This window comes from Taudactylus pleione, unplaced genomic scaffold (assembly GCF_031769625.1).
Source record: "Taudactylus pleione unplaced genomic scaffold, aTauple2 ptg000391l, whole genome shotgun sequence".
In the NCBI taxonomy this organism is placed as follows: domain Eukaryota; kingdom Metazoa; phylum Chordata; class Amphibia; order Anura; family Myobatrachidae; genus Taudactylus; species Taudactylus pleione.
In genome coordinates, this window is record NW_028284792.1 from 8,069,872 (window position 1) to 8,095,163 (window position 25,292).

A 25,292-nucleotide genomic window follows, 5' to 3' on the forward strand; every position below is an offset into this window, starting at 1 on the left:
ACGGACTGTCTGACATACCTACTTGGATGCTGTCACCGATGTAATCCTTTAACAGACAGACGCACGCTTGTCGCTGCTGCTTTGAGGACAGTATCATATGCAGTGACAGTAGACTTGTCAGAAATTGTTGGCACGTCCTTCAGTCCGGACCAGATGTCCAAACCAGCCCTTGACTTATGACACAGGCGCACGCTTGGCGCTGCTACTATGTTGATGCACGTGCGGCTACATCGCACACAAGTCACAAACACATTAAAAAAATAGTTTTTTATTTTTTGGAGCACTTTGAGGGTTACACCACCCTTTAACAGACAGACGCATGCTTGTCGCTGCTGCTTTGAGGATGCAAGTACGGCTACAGCCCACACAATTCACAAAGACAGAAAAAAGAAGAATATTTTTATTGTTTGTGTAGCACACTTTGAGGGTGTCACCACCCTTTAACAGACAGACGCACGCTTGTCGCTGCTGCTTTGAGGATGCAGGTGGAATCTAGACGGGATTTGGAACCGGGGACACACTACCTCCATCAATTGTCTAAATCCCACTGCACTAATGGCGGATACCGGACGCACGTCTAACACCAACATAGCAGTCAAGGCCTCAGTTATACGTTTTGCTTCAGGATGACTGCTGTCGTACTTCATCCTCATCGCTAGGGACTGTTGGAGGGTCAATTGTTTAGTAAAAGTAGTGATGTTCCTACTTCCTCTCTGGGATGATGAACAACTCCCAGCAGCAGCAATAGCACTAGGAGGAAGTGGTTCTTGATCTTTCCCTATTTTATTTTTATCGGAGAAAGTTTGGTCCTCCATTTATGTTATATTGATATATACGTGCGGCTAAAGCGCACACAAACACAGAAAATATTTTTTTATTTTTGCTGGAGAGTAGTGCACTTTGTGGGTTACACCACCCTTTAAGAAATGAGCCAGCCGGCTCTTTACTTATGGGACACAGGCGCACGCTTGGCGCTGCTCCTTTGTTGATGCACGTGCAGCCACAGTGCACACAAGTCACAAACACAGAAAATATATTTTTTTTTGGTTTGGACTGGAGTGTACTTTGGGGGTTACAGCACCCTTTAATGGTCAAGCCAGCCGGCCCTTTACTTATGACTAGGGATGTGCAGGCTCGGTTCTACTTGGTTCCGTTCGGTTCTTTTTACCGAATCTTATTGGCTATCCAAAACTCGTGACAGCTGAAACCCAATAAGATCCGGTAAAAAGAACCGAACGGAACCGAGTAGAACCGAGCCTGCACATCCCTACTTATGACACAGGCGCACGCTTGGCACTACTTTGTTGATGCACGTGCGGCTACTGCGCACACAATTCACAAACACAGAAAATATATATTTTTTTGGTTTGGACTGGAGTGTACTTTGGGGGTTACAGCACCCTTTAACGGTCAAGCCAGCCGGCCCTTTACTTATGACACAAGCGCACGCTTGGCACTACTTTGTTGATGCACGTGCGGCTACTGCGCACACAATTCACAAACACAGAAAATATATTATTTTTTTAGCACTTGGGGGGAGCACCCCTGATGGACAGAGCACCCCCAGGACAACACTACAGCACCCCTTTAGGACTGGGACACTGCACAGGACTTTGGAGTGGACACAGCCCCTGTGGAGAACTGACTGCACAACACAGTCCAGCCAGCCCCTATGGACTTTGAAGTAGTGGACACAGCCCCTATTAACAACAGCAGCACAGCACAACACAGCCAGCCCCTATGGACTTTGAAGTAGTGGACAACAGCAGCACTACACTACACTACACAGCCCAGCCAGCCCTAACTCCCACCCTCCCTCTTCACTGTCCACAGCCGAGTGAGAAAATGGCGCCGACGCGGGTACCTTATATAGGATCCAAAACCCGCGAGACTCGGAAGGCGGGATGACGACGTTTTGCCTCGATTTCAGATCCGAGTCAGGCGGGAAAAGTCGAGCCTGACTCGGATCAGACTTGGATCGTGGGGGCTCGGATTTCAGAAATCCGAACCCGCTCACCCCTAATTATATATATATATATATATATATATATATATATATAAAAATTGTTTTTCTATAACTCCACCCACAGTTCCTGAACCTATTTTTCCAGAAAATAGCCCTTACTGCATGGATTCTTTTTCGAGAGCTGAACTCATATGTGTTACATTGATGCCTGCTAGCCTCCTTATATTGTGATGTGTGAGCCTGAATGATGGCTTCGAGGGTCTTAGTATATGTAGATTCAATGTATTATGTGAGATACTATTACGTTGTTGCCCCGAGCCGGATGCTGCTCACTTTGCTGTTTTATTTTATGCTGCTATATTTAGTATCCGCTTTACATTTGCTTATCTTTATATGTATCCGATTCTTGTGTGTTAATCTGTGGTTTACTTTATGCTGGTGATGTCTCCTCATTATGCTGTTTATTGTAATTTCTGTGGGTGAACATTTCAAAAACTCCAAAAATTAACACAATAAAAAAAGCCTATTCAACTTAGTATATCAATTTGGTAGCTTCATGTTCAGAAAGATGTTGTGACCTTTACAAATACTTGCACCATTTGTGCTAGATCAAATACTTTAAAATGCTTTATTTGGGTTATATGCGTCCTTTTCCCATTAGAGGAAAGCCAGGATTTCTATTGCCATGGATTTTATTCTGGTATATTAAAAATGCATAGAATTTCTGGCATTGTATTATGGTAGTCAGTGTCACAAGGTGAGTGTCAGGATGCGACCTGGGATCGGCCCTTTACTCACCGCTGAACTGGTGTCCTTGGGCTCTGAGGTGTTCAGATGCCAGGTGTAGTGATGAGTTATTGCTAAGTATTCTCCCCGGGGTCTGCTAGGGCTTCCGTGCGTGCGTCCTGGTTTCCGGGGTTGCCGGGCATGGGGGCAGCCATATTGGTCCATATCACCTGACTAGTCTCTCCCAATGGTAGTCCTTTGGTCACTCAGCTGATCCTCCGATCCAATGACCAGCTACCCAGAGATATTTAAGTCTGACTCCAGGAACAGGAAACTGCTTTTCAACTTCGCTGTTCCAGTGATTATTATGCTCTCCGGTGTCTTCCACGAAGTATCTACAGTATGTTGTTTCAGCCCTTACGCTGACCACCAGTGTTACTTTTATTAGCTCCCATGCTAATTCCCAGCGTGTTACTTCAGCTCTCACAGAACTCCAGTGTTTCTTATAAATCCCTGTCTTGTCTTTTAGTGTGCTGCTCAGCTCTCTAACTGCCTCCTTGTGTTCCTTTGGTGTCAGCTTTCGTGCTAATTACTAGTTAGCTCTCAGCTGGATCTCTAGTAATTCCTAGTACTTGCCTGTATCCACATTTCTCTGTTTCTCTGTGCAAGTCAGCAATATTAATTTGTTAAATAGATAGATTACTTACCTTCCCAGAGGCAAAACATTGATTCTCTTCTTTATTTCTCCCAGTCTCTCAGCATCCCTACATAGTGCAACTGCATGGCTGTGATACAGAAAGGTGAACAGTTCTAAAATACTCATTACAATACACTTACATGTGAATATGCAGTGGGGGCACCATCTAGTCTTAGAGGGACAATCACGTGTGTTAGTGCCACAGTATTCAAAGTCTGTGCTTAACAGAGGTAACAGATACTCTTTAAGGAAAACAGTTAAAGAATACATTTAATCAAGAAATTTAACATATTGCTTGTGAAGTGTATTTCTATTTTGCCAATCATATATATTGGTTCTGTTAAATCCAAAAATAGGTGATTTTATGAATGAGCTAGTTGTAGTGAGAATGTATAGCATAACATTGTGCATATATAAATTGACTGAGAGCAATGGTAACTTGCAGGTGCTCCAATTTTCTATTCAATTTGCAATTGCATTATATTTGCTGACTGTGGGCCTGATTCGGAGATGGATATAATGGCGATATTTTCGCAGAAAGGGCAATTGGTTGCTATTACACATGTACGAATGCCGCACATCACATGCGCAGCGATTGCATTGCGATTACTCTCATATAAAGGAATCACTCGCAAAGTGAATGACAGATAGTCAGCATTTGGGGGTGGTAATGGGGGAGTAATTAGAAAAACGCAGAACGTGTCTGACCGCTAAAACGCTGTTTTGTGCATAGATTAGCCATTGCGATCGCCTTCAGAGTATGAGAGCTCTCTGCATGTCAGGAGAGCTACAGTGTTAGTGGCTGGCTGCGTGACTGCCCCATATGCGTCGATTGTACCGATGTTTACACTGCTGTATGTTGACAGACAGATATGAGAAGACAGCAGTGGGCGTCCCTATGCTCGGCTGTGCTTTGGAAGGTACTAGCATATTTTAGCAACTGTGATCCGTGAGAGTATGCAGTTGCGATTGCATTAGCATAAAACTTTGAATCAGGCCCAGTGTATGTAAAAACTAGAAATTGGTTACAGGGGTTAAAGTAAATGCACCCTGGGTGTTCCTGGGTTAATGGGTAGCCACAGATTCTTTACTCTGCAGTAGAATTACTTCATTTTCCTCCATCTATTTGCTGAGGAAACGTCTGTGAAAATGCACCATCACTAACTCAACATAATAATCTCGCTCTGTGAAAATAAATTGCTGATATCTGCCTACTTCATACAAAAACTCTACCACTCTGCCAAACTTTCCCCAAAACCTATGTGCATCAAGGAGCACTTTCAAACATCATGGTAAACTTAAACTGGTGTGGCGCTCACTCACAGCCTTGATGCATTCATTACAGTCATGTAAACACTTGGGTAATGTGCGGATTGGGGGGGAGGGAATGGGGGGGGGGGGGAGAGAAAGAACAAATGAAAAACAAAAATGGGGAGAGGAAATATAGATAGTCCTGTGATCACTAGGTGTATACACCTAATTCAGTCCTTATGAAAACCTCTACTGTATAACCAGTTTCTCAGTCAATATAATCAAATATGCAGTTCCCAGTTCATCAACAAACCTACCACAAGGTTTCAGAAAAAATGCCAGTGTGTTACAGCCTTCCAAATAATGTCACTTCATATCCAGATAATGGGCCTGATTCAGACCCACTCGCGAGCGGCTGTCCGCTCGCAAGTGGGTCGATGTTATGGACTGAGCATGCGCACGACGGAGGGAGCTCCGTCGTGCGCATGCGCCAGACGCGACGAGCGAAGGAAAGTCCTTCGCTCGTTGTGTCCGATCAAAGGGGGCGTGCTGTCAATGTTGATTGACAGCACGCCCCCTTTGGTGGGCGTGCCGGGGGCGTGCCTCCCTGACGGGGGCGTTCCCACGGGAACGCCTCCCGTCAGAAGCCGGCCCACTGACATCACTAGTGATGTCAGTGGAAGTGATTTTGGCTCTGATAGAGCCAAAATCACTTCGGAGCTTGCGGTTGAAAATCTCAACCGCAGGCTCTGGCTCGCAAATTCGATGGTCGCGATGGTCTCGACCATCGCGACCATCACAATGCACGCTCGTATAGCCTGTGGGTGGTGACCCACAGCTATACGAGCGTCCAGGAGGACGCTCCATTTTCATGGAGCCCGGCCCTCATTCAGAGCGTGCGCTCTGCTCAGAGCGTACGGCTCTGAATGAGGGCCAATGTCCCATACAACTAAATTTAAAATACTTTCAATTGCCTGCGTGGATATGCCCTCTTAGAATAACACTTTAGCAGATAATCCAATACGCCTCCCCATATCATGTTCCTGACACCTCAAATGTATGCAGTACATAGGAACAGTGGCCCTTATTCAGAGCCGTACGCTATTTGCGGTCGTTCGTTCAAAAACAAGGGGTGGCTATTCAAATGATCCGTACGCACATTGCAGTCTGTTCACACCTCTAAGTCTGAACGAGCGTGCAAAACATACGCTCGTTTATTTGTTAAAAACGCCCCCTGGCCGCTCGCACCATACGTCATGTCCGCTATTTATTAGATTAATCGAGTACATCGACCAGCGTATGAACTGCTCGCTATTCTTGTGGTTGGTTTTTGCTACCACAAATTTGCGAGCAGTTCTGGCTATAAAATAACCCAGTGACGTGGTCAATGACGCTGCTGTATTAATTATGCACACCCTTAAAACGCCCGTTTTGACCTTTAGGCACGCCTGCGTTCGGATCTCCACTCCCCGTTTTCAAGCACCTTCCCCTGTTACCACCCACATACGCCTCATTCTGTCACTCAAAATAGCAGGCCCTCGCTATATTGCGTACCAACGATTTTCGGCCGCACTGACTGGTTCGCGCATGCGTACTCAAATCCGTACGCATGCGCAGATGTGCAAACATCGCTCGGAACGAGCGTACTGCCGCTAACGAGCGGCTCTGAATGAGGGCCAGTATCAGTTCTTCATTAAGGCCCGTACACACTGGACGATTTTTATGAACGATAACGATATCGTTGAACGATATAACGTTCAAATCGTCCAGTGTGTATCCCGCGGTTTGTTAATGATATCCCTAGTCGTCTGTACATGCAGCTCAATCTGAGGATATCGATGACGATGCCATGCTGCCGAATGCAGCATGCTCACCCCTCTGCCATCGTTCGTCGTTGCAGGCATCGGCAAGTGTGTATGCACCCCTGCCACTGCCGCTCACTGGACACATCGTCCAGTGTGTACGCGCCTTTAGAGACACTATATCACAGGCAATTATAGGTAAGATGTACATATGTTACTTTCGAAGTCCTACTAATTGTTCACTGGCCTCCAAAGTCATTTTCCCGTGATTTTCTGGGCAAAATTTACTAAGCGGCGGTTTGACGGCGGTTTCTATTCAGTTCTAAACCCCGGGGGTTTGGTGGCGGTTTTGCAGCGGTTTCTAAATGACAGCCCTGTTTTATTCTATTCCAAAATGTGTTTTGACTGTGGTTTTGCTATCTGCAGATTTACTAATGTCAAAACCGCTGCAAAATTGCCATCAAAACACATTTTAGAATAGAATAGAACAGGCCTGTCATTTAGAAACCGCTGCAAAAAAACGCCACCAAACCGCCGGGCTTTAGAATAGAATAGAAACCGTTGTCAAACCGCCGCTTAGTAAATTTGCCCTCTGTGTGCACAGCATGTAGGCAAGGTTAATTTGTTAGTAATGGAGTGCTCAAGATCGATAAAATCAATCTAATTCATTCAGATATTGCAAATAACAAAAGGTTTAAGAATAAGCGTGTAACCATACACTTAGCAGGCACTGACACTCTTCCACTTTCTAATGTACTGATCTAGATATCGCTGCTATACAGTGTATGATTCAGCCTACACCCATACCCATCCGCACATCAGCACAGTACTCACTATAATTATTACATCATGGCTGTGAGTGAGCGCCAGACCAATCTGCAATGTTCATGCTGGACACCTCTTGTGTGTTTGATCAGCCACAATAATACCAGCTGAATGACAGTAGGAATGTGCACATCTATGAGCACTTCTGTCTTTATATTATTCTGTTGAAAAATCAAGCATTAGGACCAATCTGTACTTCTGCTGTGAAATTGTGGTTTTGTGCTTTGTAAATGAGCTCCATTATGTTAAGTAATAAACTGAAAACACTGCATGGTAATCTCTGAAAAGGAGGATTTTAGGTCATTCCCTCAAAGTTGGTTACCTCAGTATCCAGTGACTCCAGCGAATAGGCTGAGCTCTCTGCATGTGAGTATAGCCTGGAAATAGTATGTCAACCTCTCTGTATAACAGAAAATAAAAACAAGTCAGGCAAGTGCAGTGAAAGTGACCTGTTAATTGCTGCTAGGGTTGTCATTCGCCCTGACACTAAGAAAAAGAGGTGCAGTTCCAATGCTACTACTAGGGCTAAATAGGAAGGCCTATCTGAGGATTACTTCATGCACTTCCGAAATAAAATAAATGTTTTAAAACCATAATTTTCATCTTTGCAACAGCTTTATTAAGCTTAAAACCTTTTATGTTTTATTAAAGTAAAATAAATTTCCATACGGTCTCATTAACACTAAAATATATGCAGATTTAGTAGCATCTTTCACTGAGGTCAAGAGAAGCAAAATGGGGGACAGAAAGTAAAATATAGGCGGAGTACAGTAAGGGCATATTTAGAGTGACGTGCGTTGAGGCCAATGGCTGGGGAGGCACACATGGAGATGGGTCTGAGTGCTGAGAGCCTGTCTCACCTCCTACTCACTGTAACTCTCCCCTTACTACACTAAGCTTCAGTATCCATTGATTCTCCTACCTGCATTTCTGTGTCTTCTCTTGCTGCAGCTGCCTGACTGAGCTCCGATCTCTAAACACTTCAGTGCACTTCCTGGTCACATGACACATCCAAGGTGTCAATAAGCGCTCAAGGCACGCCCCCCATACTCAGAGGCATGCCTCTATTATCTCTCTTACTGTGCAGCTTACTGCCCCCAGCTCTGCAAGCAGTGTGTGAATACACAGAAGCGGGGCTGACCTGTTTTTGCATCATCTCTCTTCTCCCTGCAGTCCCAGGGAGCTCCACAGAGCTGGTGAGTGTTAACTATAAAAATTATTACAATAAACGAAGATGATTAGAATTCTACAAAGAAGATATAATTTTTATATCAATTCCCAGGAGTATGACATGGGAGGCTCTGCCTCCCCTGACTGCACGTTCCCTACATGTTTGCTTATTTGCAACTGTGGTAGAACTGTACAAACCCATATACACCACTCAGGAGTCATATGCAGCAGGTTCTGGGAGGCTAGTGCAACAAAATGCAATGACGAGGACGACAATAATCCATAATCGGCAGCACTAATTAGCCAATGCTGTTCTGATGTTTACAGATTCACCTCTCTTGCTGATAGTACACCAGTGTGGCTACTATAATATAGGAAGTTGCTGACATACATGTGCATAACTTAATTGATATTTCCATTTGGACTCCAGCAGGGAAGGTAACACATCGTTTAGTGTGTACCCAGCATAACTTTGGGAAAATGTTAGTTCACAATATGAAATAGTAGCAAAACTATGGCCCACAAAGTGGGGACTGGTGCAACTGTCACCGATATTCAAAATTAGTCCACTTGACATGGAATGACCCCTTACTGTAATTTAATTTGTATTTAATTAGATTTTTCTTAAATCATGTTAATTTTTGGAATTTTCAAGTTTACACCCACATAAACAAAATACATTTAAGACAGGACAATTGTGCGTTATATTAGATACAAAACAAACAAACAATCTAGACTAAATGAGGAGCATAAATGAGGACAGCAATATTAAACAACGTATAAAATCAGTATACATATAAATATAAAACAGTGGCCTGGTATGTATTAGGATTATATATATATATATATATATATATATATATATATATACACACACATACATATACACACACACACACATATACACACACACGTATATATGTATAGAATATAACAAAGGAAACACAAAATACATAAAAAAATAAAGAAAGAAAAGACTGAGGTAGTCTTGTTACATGCTATCAAAATCGAACATGGACATGTGATATAGCTAGTTCACAGGTATACAGCATAATAAGCACAATACGAGTGCCCGAAGGCGCCATTCAGACCCCCGCAAATTTTTTTTATCAAAAACACAGTAAAAAAGGTACTGTAGGTATCATCAGTATAAAGGAAAAACCAATATATATATCTGTGTATAAACTATTGATGTTCTAAAGAAGAAGGACCTCAGTACTGAAATAATAGACCAGTCCGCACAGATATCATCTCCCTCAAATGAAGGTCATAGACTAGACAAGTATCAAACCAATAAAAAGAAACTACAATATTTAAAACACACATTATCCAAAGTCTCTAAAGAATGAACATCAACAATAAGAACATCCCACCCCCCTATATAACTATACCCCCAACTCACAGCATACCTGGATCCCCAAACTGTTCCCCCCCTACCCCCCAAACCCAAGCTACTCTACTCGACCTAAACCCCCGACCAAAGAAAATGAGAGTAACTATACCCATGTACCCTTTGAGCATGGAGCATCCAGCTCAGGATTAAAGGGCCAACGAGAAAACTGTCAACTATAGAAAACATATGTAAAAGGTACCCCAGTCAAATATCAAATATAGACAAATAACATACAAAAAAGGCAGGAGAATATGATCACAGATTAAACCCTGGAGCTAAATAAGTACTGGTGAGTGAGGAAAAATAACTACAGGAGACATCAGTAATTAAATATGTAGACAGGATGTAGAGAGAAGCCAAATGACACCGGTAATGAGGCACGAATAAGGCTGCAAAACTCAGGCAAGCAAATTCAAGGAAGATCAATCCAGTCCAAGCCCGCAGTCCAAGCCAGGGCGTTAACACCCTTGAAAAATTGAAGGAACAATAACGGGCACCTACAGCCACAGGTAGATGAATAGATAACAACATGAAGCAGGATAACTGGCTATTATTTAAACATCCCAGAATTTCTCTGTTACGATGTACAGCCATGGCCAAAAGTTTTGAGAATGACACAAGTATTAGTTTTCACAAAGTTTGCTGCTTCAGTGTTTTTAGACCTTTTTGTCAGATGTTACTATGGTATACTGAAGTAATATTACAAGCATTTCATAAGTGTCAAAGGCTTTTATTGACAATTACATTGTTTATGCAAAGAGTCAATATTTGCAGTGTTGGCCCTTCTTTTTCAAGACCTCTGCAAATCACCCTGGCATGTTGTCAATCAACTTCTGGGCCACATACTGACTGATGGCCGCCCATTCTTGCCTAATCAATGCTTGGAGTTTGTCAGAATTTGTGGGTTTTTGTTTGTCCACCTGCCTCTTGAGGATTGACCACACGTTCTCAATGGGATTAAGGTCTGGGGAGTTTCCTGGCCATGGACCCAAAATTTATATGTTTTGTTCCCCGAGCCACTTAGTTATAACTTTTGCCTTATGGCAAGGTGCTCCATCATGCTGGAAAAGGCATTGTTCGTCACCAAACTATTCTTGGATGGTTGGGAGAAGTTGCTCTTGGAGGATGTTTTGGTACCATTCTTTATTCATGGCTGTGTTCTTAGGCAAAATTGTGAGTGAGCCCACTCCCTTGGCTGAGAAGCAACCCCACACATGAATGGTCTCAGGATGCTTTACTGTTGGCATGACACAGGACTGATGGTAGCGCTCACCTTGCCTTCTCCAGACAAGTGTTTTTCCAGATGCCCCAAACAATCTGAAAGGGGATTCATCAAAAAAAATAACTTTATCCCAGTCCTCAGCAGTCCAATGCCTATACCTTTTGCAGAATATCAGTCTGTCCCTGATGTTTTTCCTGGAGAGAAGTGGCTTCTTTGCTGCCCTTCTTGACACTAGGCCATCCTCCAAAAGTCTGCGTCCTGTGTCATGCCAATATTAAAGCATCCTGAGACAATTCATGTGTGGGGTTGCTTCTCAGTCAAAACTGTGAGTGATCCCACTCCCTTTGCTAAGAACACAGCCATGAATAAAGAATGGTACTACTGGGGGCACTGTATAAGGGAAACTGCATAGGGGGGACCTCTACTGGGGGCACTGCATAGGGGGACCACTACTGGGGGCACTGTATAAGTGGTACTGCATATGGGGGGACCACTAGTGGAGGCACTGCATAGGGGAGGACCACTAGTGGGGGCACGGTTTAAGGGGGACCACTACTGGCGGCACTGCATAGGGGGACCACTATTGGGGGCACTGTATAAGGGTGCACTACTGGTATACACTACTACTACATGGAGCACTACTACTGGTAACATTGCATAAGGGGCACTACTGCAGTGGGCAATGCAAGAGGGGCACTACTACTGGGGGCATTAAGGTGCATATGGAATGGAAAGCAATGTTCCCTTAGTGAGGAGAAACGGTGGTGTGTCATGTTGACATGCCCCAATTTTTCAGAAGCCACGCCCACTTTGTCACGTGCACATGGGGGGGGGATTTCCATTTTTCATCTTGCCCTCGGCTCCAAATACCATAGTTAAGCCACTGTGTTGCTCAACTCGCACCAAATTGCCCCGTTTGGACGTCAGAGACTTTGCAACTTAGTTGCAACAAGCGTCTTAGTCTTACAATGTGTCTTTGTCGAATCAAAAGTACAATGCAATCTGGGTTGCTAATCTGGGTGCAAAAGACAGCATTCCGATAAGAGCAACCAAGCCATGCCTTGCACCACGTATCTTGAGGCTTAATGTGCAACTTTATACCAATTCCTTTACGACAAAAGTACTAATCTAGTATGGCTGGTGCACTGTAAGTGACTTTGTATGCGGCTACGATGTGAATAAAATTCAACATTCAGGAAGTACAAATTGCTGCCCCTTGCGGAGCATTGAAGTCGCGCCGCATGTAGCAAAAAAGCTAGGTGAATGAGGACACATCTGTACTTGCATATTTATTGATTCATTTTAAAGCTACAGCTTTATTAACATTATAGGATCCTAGGATTGGTTTATATAAATTATTAAAACTAGCAATTGTGGCAATACATCAAAAATGTGACATTTATAAAATTTTGCAATTGAGAATTTTATATTTCATTTGACGTATATATACAGTATGTAGTTAAGTTACCGGCATCCAGAATGCCGGCCGCCAGAATCCCTACGCGGTTTGGGATTAAAGATAGGCGCCTATCTTTATCCCGATGCTGAGATCACGACAGCTGGCATCCCGAACGAAAATAAGCGGGGACAGGTTAGCATTAGCCGCGGGAGGGGGGGGGGGGGGAGGGTTAGGTATAGGGACCCCTGGGGGAAATTAGGGTTAGGCACCACTAAGAGAGGGTTAGGGTTGGGGGGGGACAGGGTGGGATAGGATACTTACCAGCCCCAGTCGGGATGTAAAGCCTTTGGTCTTCTGGCGTTGGTATTTCATCCGGCGGGTAATCATCCGCCAGCATTACATACCGATTCCGAAATAAACATCTAAATTACTATTGCTATATATTTCAAAGGAAATACAGCACATACAGTAAAATACCAGCTACTTAATTATTTATTTGACACAAGGAGTACTGCCCTTAATATGTTGAAATAATAAACTACAAAAAAAGAGTAGCGACACAAACACAGTTCCCAGTAAGCACTTTAACACTGATTAGAGAAGCACTATATCATTTATGTCAGCTCAGCAGCTGCTCTAAAATGGAACTCTGCAATTCACAAAAACAATCCTGCAACAACCGTCTCTATTCCTTGTTTAAGCTGCCTCCGGGGTCAGTGTGTAGTGCTGTCATCTCCGTATACTCACTAGGATGAGACCACCATCTCTACCCTGTGGGAGATGGTGCGAGCTCGCAGGCTGCTGTGGACATACAGTACCAGAATCTCTGCACTGCTAAAACTTTTCACTCATCTACTTATAAGGCAGATCTTCAATGCCAAGGGCTGGATGCGTTTTTAGTGTGGGTGATTCACTGCAACACATCTATGACTGCGAAAACCCGATCAGGAAGCCTGCACTATTTGTGTCCACCGTGACAAGAACAAGCGGCTATTGGAAATCCTTACCGTCAACTGACTCTGATGCATACTACACAAGTTCACGTGACATTCGGGAACTCCGGCGGGACACGTGATCATCTGGTTGTCACCGTCTCCCACAGGGTAGAGACGGCGGTCCCATCATAGTGACTATACGGAGACGCCAGCACTACACACAAACTCCGGAGCTAGCTTAAACAAGGAATAGACGGAATAGAGATGGGTGTATATCTATTACCGGGGTAAGCAACCTGGAACATCCATCTAAACCATACTGTACACACTCTTATTGGAACATATGTTACCATTCTGTTGCAATTTAGTGGTTACCATTTTTCAGAGAATTTTTTCTCTCCTACGTATACCAACACCCTCAATGACTATATAATTATTGTATCTATTGTTTGGAACTTTGGTGATGCAAGATTATTGATTGCTATATTTGTACATCTAAAGGACATTTACATTCTATTACTCTCAAAATATATATATTGGATTCGAGCAAGGGTCCTTTTTGTGATGATATTTGTATATTATCTATCTTTATACATATCCATTGTCTATGTTAATTTATAAATGTTTTATTTTTATGCTGGGACCCATGCATTTAATGTTATTCAACAAGTGAACATTTTATTATATTTTATTATTTTTTCTATGGTATGTGCACTTCATTATATGGTCAACTCAGCGCAGTTCTTATAATAGTATTAAAAATAGTAGTGGCTTCATATATATTATAAATATATAACAACAACAAATATAAAGCTAGACTGAGGTAAAGGAATATGCATACATATAGAACTTGTTAAATATTGAGATAAAACCCTACTGATGTGTCTGGATATCATACTATAACTAAGAAAATGATAACACACAAAACTCTAACAGCGCATTCTTTATTTCTTCTATACTGAAAATCCCATGATATTAATAAAGTTGTCGTTTTAAAATTTAGTATTTAATTTGTCATTTTGTTTACTCCTATGTGAACCGCCATTTGGAACTCATGTTCTTTTTAGGAGATTAATTGCCTAGGAGTATAATGGCATCAACCTTGTAAGTAAACTATAATGACTAGAACAACAATACTTTTCTGGATAAAATTAAAAAAGTATATGACTCATACAGAGCTGGAATTTTCTTTGGATTTTCGACATTTAATACTAACACTGTCTTGCCACATTTCTCTAGGCTAAACTTCTTGACCCAGATGTAAACACGGTGTATATGCTAGTGTTGTAGAGCTGGATGTGAGAGGTGTCTGATTCAGCATACGCATGTAAATGCGCTATTTTAGGTGTGCATCTTTCCTTCAGGGGACATTTGGTAATGAAGTAGCTATAACTCACTATTGAGATCAATACCAACTGCAACAGTTATGCAGGTTTTACTAATATTCATCAAATGAAATGTTTTCAGATTTAGGGGTCTATTTACTAAGCAGTGTTAGGAGACAGAGTGAAAAGTGATAAGGTGCCAACCAATCAGCTACCAACTGTCATCTTTCAAACACAGCCTGTGAGATGGCAGTTAGGAGCTGATTGGCTGGCACCTTATCACTTTCACTCTGTCTCCTAACACTGCTTAGTAAATAGTCCCCTCAGATGTTGCAATCGGTTGCTACAGCAGCAGCCAATTTGTAGAAATGAGCACCAAAACACAGAGTCCGACCTGTGCAGCTGCTTGTGTTCGGTGATGAGAAGTATCTGGACAGTTATTTTGGTACACTAGGACATCATGCAAACAGTTCATGTTGCCCAACTACACGTGATATTAGAAGAACAAGAGATCACAGATTAATATTTTACAATACAGTCAATATTCAGCTTCAAATTATGTTGAAAGCAACAGGTCATTACCCTGGGAAGGCAGGCAATGGTCTTTCATTACACGATGTAGTTCCTGGGATTTTGTCTAGCATGGTATGTCACTGCAATATTCTGTTGGCTATTTGTCCATGTTGTAAGTGGAATGATGTTTTTCAAAACTAAAATTAAATGCACGTCCAGTTTATTGTTATTATTGTAATATGATTTAGGTCACGCACACATCTGTGTTCAATGATAAGCCTTAAAGCAAAAACAGATTTTTGCCTTAAAACGAATAGTCTCTTTAAATCTTGCGACAATATTGCCGAAATTGTGCAGAATCCTGCAAATCGCAGGCTTTTACATTTGGGACTACATGTCTGCGCTTTTTACATAGCCATCTAATGTCCAGAAAGGGTGAACTTATTTTTTCAAATACATAAATGACAGATATTTTTATCCTTCAATGCATAGGCCTGGTTTCCACTTTAAAGGGATGTTGCATAAGGATTCCGTCTGTAAATTTATGGAGGGGATTGAACTCAGAATGATGGACGTGACTTGCCATTCCAGAGTGGTAAATCGCATCCATGTACATCACAATTTTTGCCTTGCACTCCATAAAGGTGCACAGGAAAACGTGCGATGCCGATGTTACCTAACTGGCAAATATGTGTGCAGCTAGACATCATGGCAATACTCATTGGTACACTGCCAGAAATTCAATTACCCCTATGAGTTTTGATGCACTTTATGAAATGCATTGAGACTCAGGGGTAAATTTACAAAGAATCGTGTTGGTCCGAGATTGCAAACACGGGATAAATTGCCATTTTTCCAAACACGGGAATTTACTAAGAAAAAAATGGGGGTATTTTCTGTATCTTTATAGGTGATCACGGCCGATTTTGAAGTTAAAATGCACCCGAAAATACAACTAGAAATGAATACACCATCGTCTGAACATGGCAATACTTTCCACTGACAAGAATACAACACGAGAATTTACCAAAAATCGTGATTAGAATCACGAGTGTAATAAAACCAAACATGGTGTAAAAATAGCACTTACAAATAGACCTCTCCTGAGCAGCGTGTCTAGCAGAAACAAACACAGATCAGTGTGATCTGTGTAGGTTTCCGCCTTTTGTTTTTAAGAAGGTTGAATTTAAAAAAAGAAAAAATTACGTCCCCCCCGTTTTTTTCCCCGTATTTTTCGATCCAGGACTGGGTCAGGAGCCTGCGACTGGTTATGCTTTGTGGGTGGTGGAGGCCACGGCAAATTGTTTTTCGTTAATTAACCATTTAGTTACTTACACACACACACACACACACACACACACACACACACAATACGTATCACACAGATATGTGCAGGCTGCTTGTTCGGGAGGAAAACATAGGCAGGAAACAAAAGTAGGAATGATCACGTACACCATCGGGAAACACAATCCTGACAAACATGGGAGCTTGGTAAATTCCCGAATTTAATAAAAAAAATAATCTCCAGAGTCTGGTTGTTCCTACCCCTTTTTAAAAACTGACAGACACGGGCAGGAAAAATTTACCCCTTATTATAATTTTTTCTTTGTAGATCTTGATATGAATATGGTACACAACAAACTAGAAAGGTCATCACAAAAGTAAAATCTGATATATCTGTATAGAACCTTATTACAAAGGGACAGATTGATGTAGAAGTAATAAACTACTGTAAAGTAATTTTGAGGGACAGAGCATAAAATATGATACATATTTGTTGCATTACATGCATTTTTCTCTATTTTTGTTTCGTGGGAAAGGTTTACATTTAAAAATTGTTGCATAAAGTTAAAATTTTTACAGTAGCAAATATGCTCATAAATTGTTATGGAGCTTGGCAGAGAAGTTTTCACAGTCTCCCAACTGCCACTCAGTAACAATGCCCAGGAGCTATTGCTGATATATATCCACTGTATATCACTGTATATATATGCCACTGTATATCCGTTTTCTTTCTACAATTCATAGTTAGTTGCTGTATGCATGGTGTTGTGCTCCCATACATTTCATCATCACCTATTTAATTTTAACCTTATTTTTTTTCTTCTTCTACATCCTCTTACTGCATTTTGTAATAAGGACCTGATTCAGCTTTGGGAATAGAGTGAGAATTAGCACTTAACTGTGTACCTGGACAAACCATGTTGCAATGCAACATACATACATTTTTTTGCATGTAGTGTAAATACTGGCTGCTTTTGTATGTAGCCCACAAATACTACACAGCTTTATTATTACACTGCACTTTAGATGTCAGTTTGGACACACTCCTCTAAATCTGCCCCACCTGCAGTGCAACATGGTTTCACCATGCATCTAAATCACGGAAATCGTGTCAGTGTCTTGAACGCTCAGACTATAACATTTTGGCCACAGTTTTATTCTATTTTCATTCAAAAGCATATTACACACACATTCTGTATGACAGCACAAACCTCTCCTTTCACTTACACAGCTGCCCTGTCCACCATAGTCCGGATAAGACGAGTCAAGTGCAGATAGAGAACAGAGCAGGAATCCCGCAGCCATAACCTCATGTCCGTTACAACCTAAGAAAATAAAATACTGAATACTAATATTATCTCACTTGCTTGCAAACAACAGTGTCAGGGTTGTTTCTATCATTATGCGACCAAGGTGATTGCCTATGGAGCCAATGGTTAGGGGGTGTCTAAAAAAACACAATGGATTCAAAGCCAGAAAAACTTTTACCTGTACCTGCTCACTAATATGTGACAGCTTTCCTTCCATGGAAACCTAATGCCCTCTATGGTTCTTCCTATACTAGTAAGTGATATTCACATTACAGCTTCCTGGCAGTTATAAACTGCGATTGCTTTGCCAATAATATAAATCTAATATAAGAGAGGAAAAGCCAGCAGTGTCTGCCACACTATACGTCTTTCTTTGTGAGGGGAACAGTGGTGGGTGCATGCAGTATAATGGGAGACCAACAGGTTTGGGTGACATAGGGTTAGATGTATGAAGCAGTGAAAAGACTGGAGAAGTGTGCCAGTGGAGAAGTTGCCCATGGCAACCAATCAGCTTTGTCGTTGCATTTATCAAGTACATTCTATAAAAAAATAGGTAGAAGCTGATGGGTTGCTATGGGTAACTTCTCTACTGGCACACTTCTCCACTCTTTTCACTGCTTCATACATCTACCCCATAATCCTTTAACCAGAGTCTCAGTTTATGATAGAAAGGTGTTTGTCCAAAAATATACAGTACTAGCTGTTGCCTGTGGTTTCGCCTATGATGAAATCGCTTCTGCCAACATTGTTTTTATTCGAGGTGTTCTAGTTGCATTGCTATGTATAGTGACCCTGTCATGGGAGTGGCCCACGTGACCAGCAGCGCTATACAGATTGGTGGCAGCAGCACATTCACCCACCACTCTCACCATTGTCACTGTGTGCCTATTCTAGTCAAGTGATCGCGGGCCCAAAGCACCTCTCCCCCCACCCCTTACCAGTCCCACGCATGGTGCCACACCTATCTCTTGCATTGATGATGCCAATACATTTATTTTTTTTGTTGTTGCTCAGTTTTCATGAAAATCGGTTCAGTAGTTTTTACGCCAACTTGGAACAAACAGACACAAGAAATACCTGGTCATTTCTGCTGCGTCCAGTATGGAGCTTTCCTGCAGGTTCTCCTATTAATTCCTAAACACAAGAGAGACAGAATATGTTCTCAACGCAGATGCCAGTTACTACAACAGTGATACTTTCCATTAGTATTAACATATACACTGTGTGTTATCTTGATTATCTGCAAAAAACTGTACTATTTTTCACTTCTTACCATATTACCAACATATATTTATGGAACAGTGCTTTCAAAATAAAGTTTTTGTTGCAATAATATAAATAATGCAATTTTCTGTATTTGTTATTAAGAATTGTGGTCAGCCTATTTTTACATTAAACGGCATGTAATTACTATCCCATGGTCGGGATGCCGGCACAGGAATCACGTCAGCAGTTGAAATCCCAGCGCCAGAATCCCAACGGTAAGTATTAGGGTTAGGAGGTTTAGGGTTTAGGCACTAGAGGGAGGCTTAGGGTTAGGCTGCGGAGGAGGATTAAGTTGCAGAGAGGGGGGTTAGGGCTAGAATACTTACCTAGATGGGCCGACCCCATAAAACACTTATGCATCTCAGGAATTTATCAGAACTGGAAAAGTGTGGCAACTACAGACAATGCAACAAAGCAATGATGAAGGGAAAGTGGTAGATTGCATAGGAATAGGAATTAGTAGCAGAATAGAGGTTGTAATGCCCCTACAAATTTGAAAGACCTCACGCAGAATCTCAATATTATGTGTATCTTAGAGCAGAGGATGGAGATTGGATATATATAATAAAAGCGGTAAAATATATACCCATGTACTGCAACTGACATTGATCCAGAGATTGTTAGTGCTATTGTGGCTTGCAACTAAGACAATTATTATTATGTTTATTAGAACCTTTCATTGCACAGGTTATAATTCAGGTTAGAAATAGTTCTTGCCCTAACAGAGATCACCATGCTGCTGGTGGCAAAGCTTCCCATCTCAGCCAAGAATAATAGCCTCTAAATAAAATGTAATTGTAGGTAGGTTTTAAGCACAGGATAACTGTTGTCTTTATGTATCCCTATATAAGCTTACTGCTACCACTGAATAGGGTCTTCTATGTTATTTTAGGATACACATGGCATGTTGACAGCGATTTATGTGGACACGACAGTGCCGGCTTCGGGATCCAGACATGGTTATAATCTACTTAAAACATTTTCACTGATGGGGAGGCAGCTTTCCCCTTCACGATTCTATGGCGGGAGGGACTCAGAAACATTGTCGGAGTAGTGGATCCTTCCACTAAAAAGCTAAAACGTTTTGAGGAGGCTAAACAAACCTTCCTGATCTTTCAATGCTTTCCACTAGCATACTTTCAGATGCAACACTATGCCAACTCAGTCGTTAGAGGGTTTTCAGATTTGGACTTGTCAAATACGCTGGACTGTCTGTTTGAGATCCCTGCCTGCCACCAGAAAAGCCATATCTGAACAATATTCTTTTTTGCATTCTTCGTTAGACCACTCTACTACTCGATCAGGAGCACGACAGTGGCACACGGACTTCCCATCACTTAGCGGTCCTATATTACTATAAAATTTAATTTCTTCATGTCGACTACTTCCCTCAATACAATACCAACAGATGTTTCTCAATATATTTCAGAGAGCATATTATTCGCCCCACAGGCAATACCTGGCAGGTGTGTCCGCTTCCCAGGAGTGTCATCACTGTCGTGCTCCTGAGGCAGATCTTTTTCACTGTTTCTGGGCATGTCCTTTGATACGATGATTCTGGATCCAAGCTAGGAATTTCTCAATGGAACATTTAGTGAACTATTTGCCATTCACTGCAGAATGGGCAATTTTTGGAATTATCCCAGAGAATCAGAGGGTCTCCAGAGGTTGTAGAAAGCTCTCGTTGGCTTTTAGTGCAGCAGCACACAAATCCATTCTACAAGAATGGATTCTTCCTATCCCGCCTTCTTTAAATTTATTTAAAAGAAAGATACACCATATTTTCCAAATGGACTGGTTGGAGACAACCTTAGACAAAGAAAAATTGGTTTCCAAATTTTTTGAGTCCTGGGAAAGTTATATCTGCATTCTCCTAGCAGATTTTCAGGGTCGAATTAGACATTCCCTTATAAATACAGAATGGTATGAAACCAGACTGTTGCTGGGCGATCCTCCCATAATACTGGAGGACTAATGGTGCATACAGATGGTCGAACGATGAACTACGAACGACGAACGATAAACGACGAACGTTTTACCAACAATTTCATGAACTACGAACGATTTTTTACTGTATTAAAATGAATGAAGTCATCTGAATCTGACTGCAAACACATCAGATGTCAGATATAGTTATCTGACAATCGGGAACATGCATCGTTCATCGTTGAAGCCTCACGTCAGATTTTCCTTCAGATATGAACGATTTTTAAAATCGTTATCGTTCAGATCTGAAGAAAATTCTGACAGTGTGTATGCACCATAACTCCTTGATACCTTACTTGATTTGGTCTTTGGCTCCTCTAGTCTCTAGCAAGGGCCCAAGTGGGTCAAGGCCTTAAAGAAGTCATTATGTTTGTTATGTATTTATTTATGGATCTTTACATACTAGCCATATGGCTGACTACATCTATGTACATTATTGTATATCTCTGTATATGTTTACGAACATGTATATGTATATTTTACATATTTTTGCTTCTGTATTTTCGAGATATTATGTTTGATGTCTGTAAGTTGACGTGATGCTCAAATAAAAAGGGATTTACAAAAAAAAACAACATTTTAACTGTACGGTCATTACAACACGCAGGTAAAGTGACTTGTTGAAAGTTCTAATGCCAGCAAGGTAAAAATGCTTTAAGTAGCATTACAACCATGATGGAATCCTGCTGACGGAATCGTCGTGTCAAAATAGTCACTATCGACACAGTGACTAATTGACATCATGACTGTGTACCGCTACTTCACATGTGATTGCTGATTTGTGGAAAATAATTTTCAATATACTTCTCTATCAAATATATTAAGAGGTTTAATAAAGATATACAGTCATTATGTCGACGGTAACTATGTCAATATTCACAATGTCGACAGCAAAAGGTCGAAATTGAAGACGTTGACATTGGTTAAAATGTCGACATGGTCCTAAAGCAGGCATTTCCATGTGGCTTAGAGTTATGGTTACTGTTAGGAACAGAATGACAAAAAAAAAAAAAATAGTATAATGACATTATAACCATATTGTCATTCTTATGTGTGAAATTCAAACAAATATACCGAACCCATAAAGAACTAAAGCTGGGTACACACTGGATGAGATCTTCAAATGGCGTCTGCTGGCCAGACATATCAGGTGCACGATTGGTAAGTGTGTATGCTTTGTACATAAACCTCACCAATCGTTAGATCGGTCGTCCTGACGACCAATGCGTCGCCCTAGTGTGTACCCTACATAAAAGTGGCAGACTTAGGGGAAAGAAGAGGAATTAATTAATTAATTAACAGGGTAGTAGATAGGAGGCATAGTCTACCAACAGAGGCAGAAGAAATTTAAACATACTTAGGACAGATAAATTAATCCTTTTAACCTTTTTTAAATTTAGGATAGAAATAGCACCAAAGTTTTTTAGGATATAAACTGGGTAAGTGGGCAATGTGTGACAACTCATATACCATATCTGCTAATATTTCAAATGAATTTGTAAGAGAACAGGTCTGTTTCACAACTTTACTAGAGAGTGTATCTAACCAATAATTAATGACTCTTAGAATCTAAGCTTTTAAAAATTGTGCAACAACTGTGGGTATGTATAATTATCATATATACGAGTGGCTATAAGAAGGTCATCCCTTTCACATTGTTTTCTTATTAATCTGATTATGAGTAGGTGCAGTGGTCAGGTTACATAAAAAAGATTAAGTTTCCTACAATGGTAAAGAGTGAAATTAATTTTAATTTTGATGATGCCCAGTGTCCAAGTTATGTTGGATAGTTATAGGGTTTCCTGTCTCTATAGAGTGTAACACAATTAGATTATGATAACCTGTCAGGTCATGTTTGGTAAGTGTAGCTGTCTATGTCATAACAAATCAAATTTACCTTCCAACAGCAAAGTGTGTCTGGAACTTGTTTGCAATTGTTGTACTTTAGTATCAAGTCAGGGATTATTCTATCTTCATGGTTAAAGTATCTTCCTACAGGAGTTTCACAACAGTATGAAAGAGAATGGTTACCTTGAGGCGACGTTCATTAGCTGTGTGAATATCCTCATCTGCTTTTGTCAGAACAAACGTTCCTGTAGACCATTCCTCATGGATCTGTGTGGAATACAAAAGCCATTAGTTTCATGTGTAAAGTGAGACATCAGATTAGCAACGCATTTAGATATTTTTTGACATGAAATTTTGCTCACCTCACATGTATAGCACTACTAGGGACCACATGCAACACGCACACTGCCAGCGGTAATCAGTTCATGAAGCAAAAAGCAGACTCAAAAGAGAAAAGAAAAACACTGAGGGATTTTTTTTATGTAAAATGTTTTCTTTAAGACGTGAGAGTTAAGAGGGAGAAGCGATCCAAGGCAGGTGGGATAACATTGGAGGAGATCATGAGTGTACTGTGGTCGGTCTAAGGGACCAGGAGGGAAAACAGTGTCTATGTGCCACTGTGTGGCAATTTGACAAGATGGTACCTTGTGTAAAAATAACCTGTAACCTATTGGAACAAATTAGATTCTAGCTGTCTTTTGTAAAGGTGGGTACACACCTAACAGATATATCTGCAGATGATGGTTGTTCATACACACTGAGCAATCATCATCTTCCTTCTGTCCGTGGGTCCCGCTGGCCAGGTGTCGCACCGTGACCCCCTCCCCATGGCTGCAAGTGTGTGGGCGGCCGGATGATCGCCAGTACACACAGCACGATGGACAGATATATCTGCATATATATCTGCCATCGGCTGTGCAGCAGAGCCATCGCAGTATGTCTGTGAACTACGTCGTTCACAAACATATTGCTGGTACACACTAGCCGACGGGCATACGATATATTGACCGATCAATATATCTGCCAGTGTGTACCCAGCATAAGTGCATAGCCCAATTGAATTAAAGTAGCCTTTTGTAGCAAAAACGCATTACAGTAAATTGAATTACATAATAAAATCACTAATATTACATATATAGGTGATGCGCTAATTAAAAAGAGGTCCCAATGTGGCAGAACAATCAATCAGAACTAGGGGTGTGCACCGGCCACTTTTCGTGTTTTGTGTTTTGGTTTTGGATCTGGATCTTTCTTCGTGTTTTGGATCTGGATTGGTTTTGCCAAAACCACCCTTCCGTGTTTTGGGTTCTGGGTTTTGTGTTTTGGATCTGTATTTTTTTAAAAAAAAGCATAAAAACAGCTAAAATCACAGAATTTGTGGGTTTTTCTGCTCCTATGCTATTATTAACCTCAATAACCTTCATTTCCACTCATTTCCAGTCTATTCTGAACACCTCACACCTCACAATATTGTTTTTATGGCCAAAAGGTTGCACCGAGGTAGCTGGATGACTATGCTAAGCGACACGAGTGGACGGCACAAACACGTGGCCCATCTAGGAGTGACACTGCAGTGGCAGACAGGATGGCAGTTTGAAAAACTAGGCCCCAAACAGTACATACTGCAAAGAAAAAAAAGAGGTGCAAGATGGAATTGTCCTTGGGCCCTCCCACCCACCCTTATGTTGTATAAACAGGACATGCACACTTTAACAAACCAATCATTTCAGCGCCAGGGTCTGCCACATGACTGTGGCTGAAATGATTGGTTCGTTTGGGCCCCCACAAAACAAGCTGGCAATTAATGTGTCCCTGCACAAACTGGTTCTACGGAGGCAAGATGTCGTCCTCATCCTCCTCATCCACCGATTCCTTGGATAAAACAGGAAAAAGGGATTTAGGTGACCCTGGACTGCTTACGGTCTGAGCCAAAGTTTCTGAACTTGACAGTAACTTTTTATGAACGCGCTGCAGGTGCCGTATAAGGGAGGATGTTCCTAGGTGGTTAACGTCCCTACCCCTACTTATTTCACCTTTACATATGGTACATATGGCAAGACAGTTGTTGTCCGGATTTGGATAGAAATATTGCCAGACCAAAGAGGTGGAATGTTTGGTCTTCTGCCCAGGCATGTCTTTTTCATCCCACGGACAACAACTGTCTCCCCCGGAGCCTGATTTAAACAAACCACATCACCATCAGAATCCTCCTCGCCAACTTCCTCCTCAGTGCCAGCTACACCAGTATCCTCATCCTGTTGTACTTCAACAGTGACATCTTCAATTTGCATATCAGCAAGTGGACTGTGGGTGCTCCTTTCAGCACTTGCAGGGGGCGTGCAAATGGTGGAAAGAGCCACCTCTTCCCGTCCAC

The 25,292-nt window shown here is 41.6% G+C and overlaps 1 protein-coding gene across 1 annotated transcript in view; it reads right to left on the bottom strand.

The window, feature by feature from the left end:
- Positions 1-25,292, bottom strand: part of ASL (argininosuccinate lyase) — an 81,047-nt gene that overhangs the window by 29,774 nt on the left and 25,981 nt on the right. The window contains exons 4-8 of the mRNA XM_088445944.1: positions 23,102-23,185; positions 18,896-18,952; positions 17,736-17,833; positions 7,590-7,667; positions 3,400-3,477 (exon numbers count right to left, since the gene is read on the bottom strand). Coding sequence (XP_088302070.1) covers positions 3,400-3,477; positions 7,590-7,667; positions 17,736-17,833; positions 18,896-18,952; positions 23,102-23,185 — 395 coding nt within the window. The remainder of the gene's footprint in view (positions 1-3,399; positions 3,478-7,589; positions 7,668-17,735; positions 17,834-18,895; positions 18,953-23,101; positions 23,186-25,292) is intronic.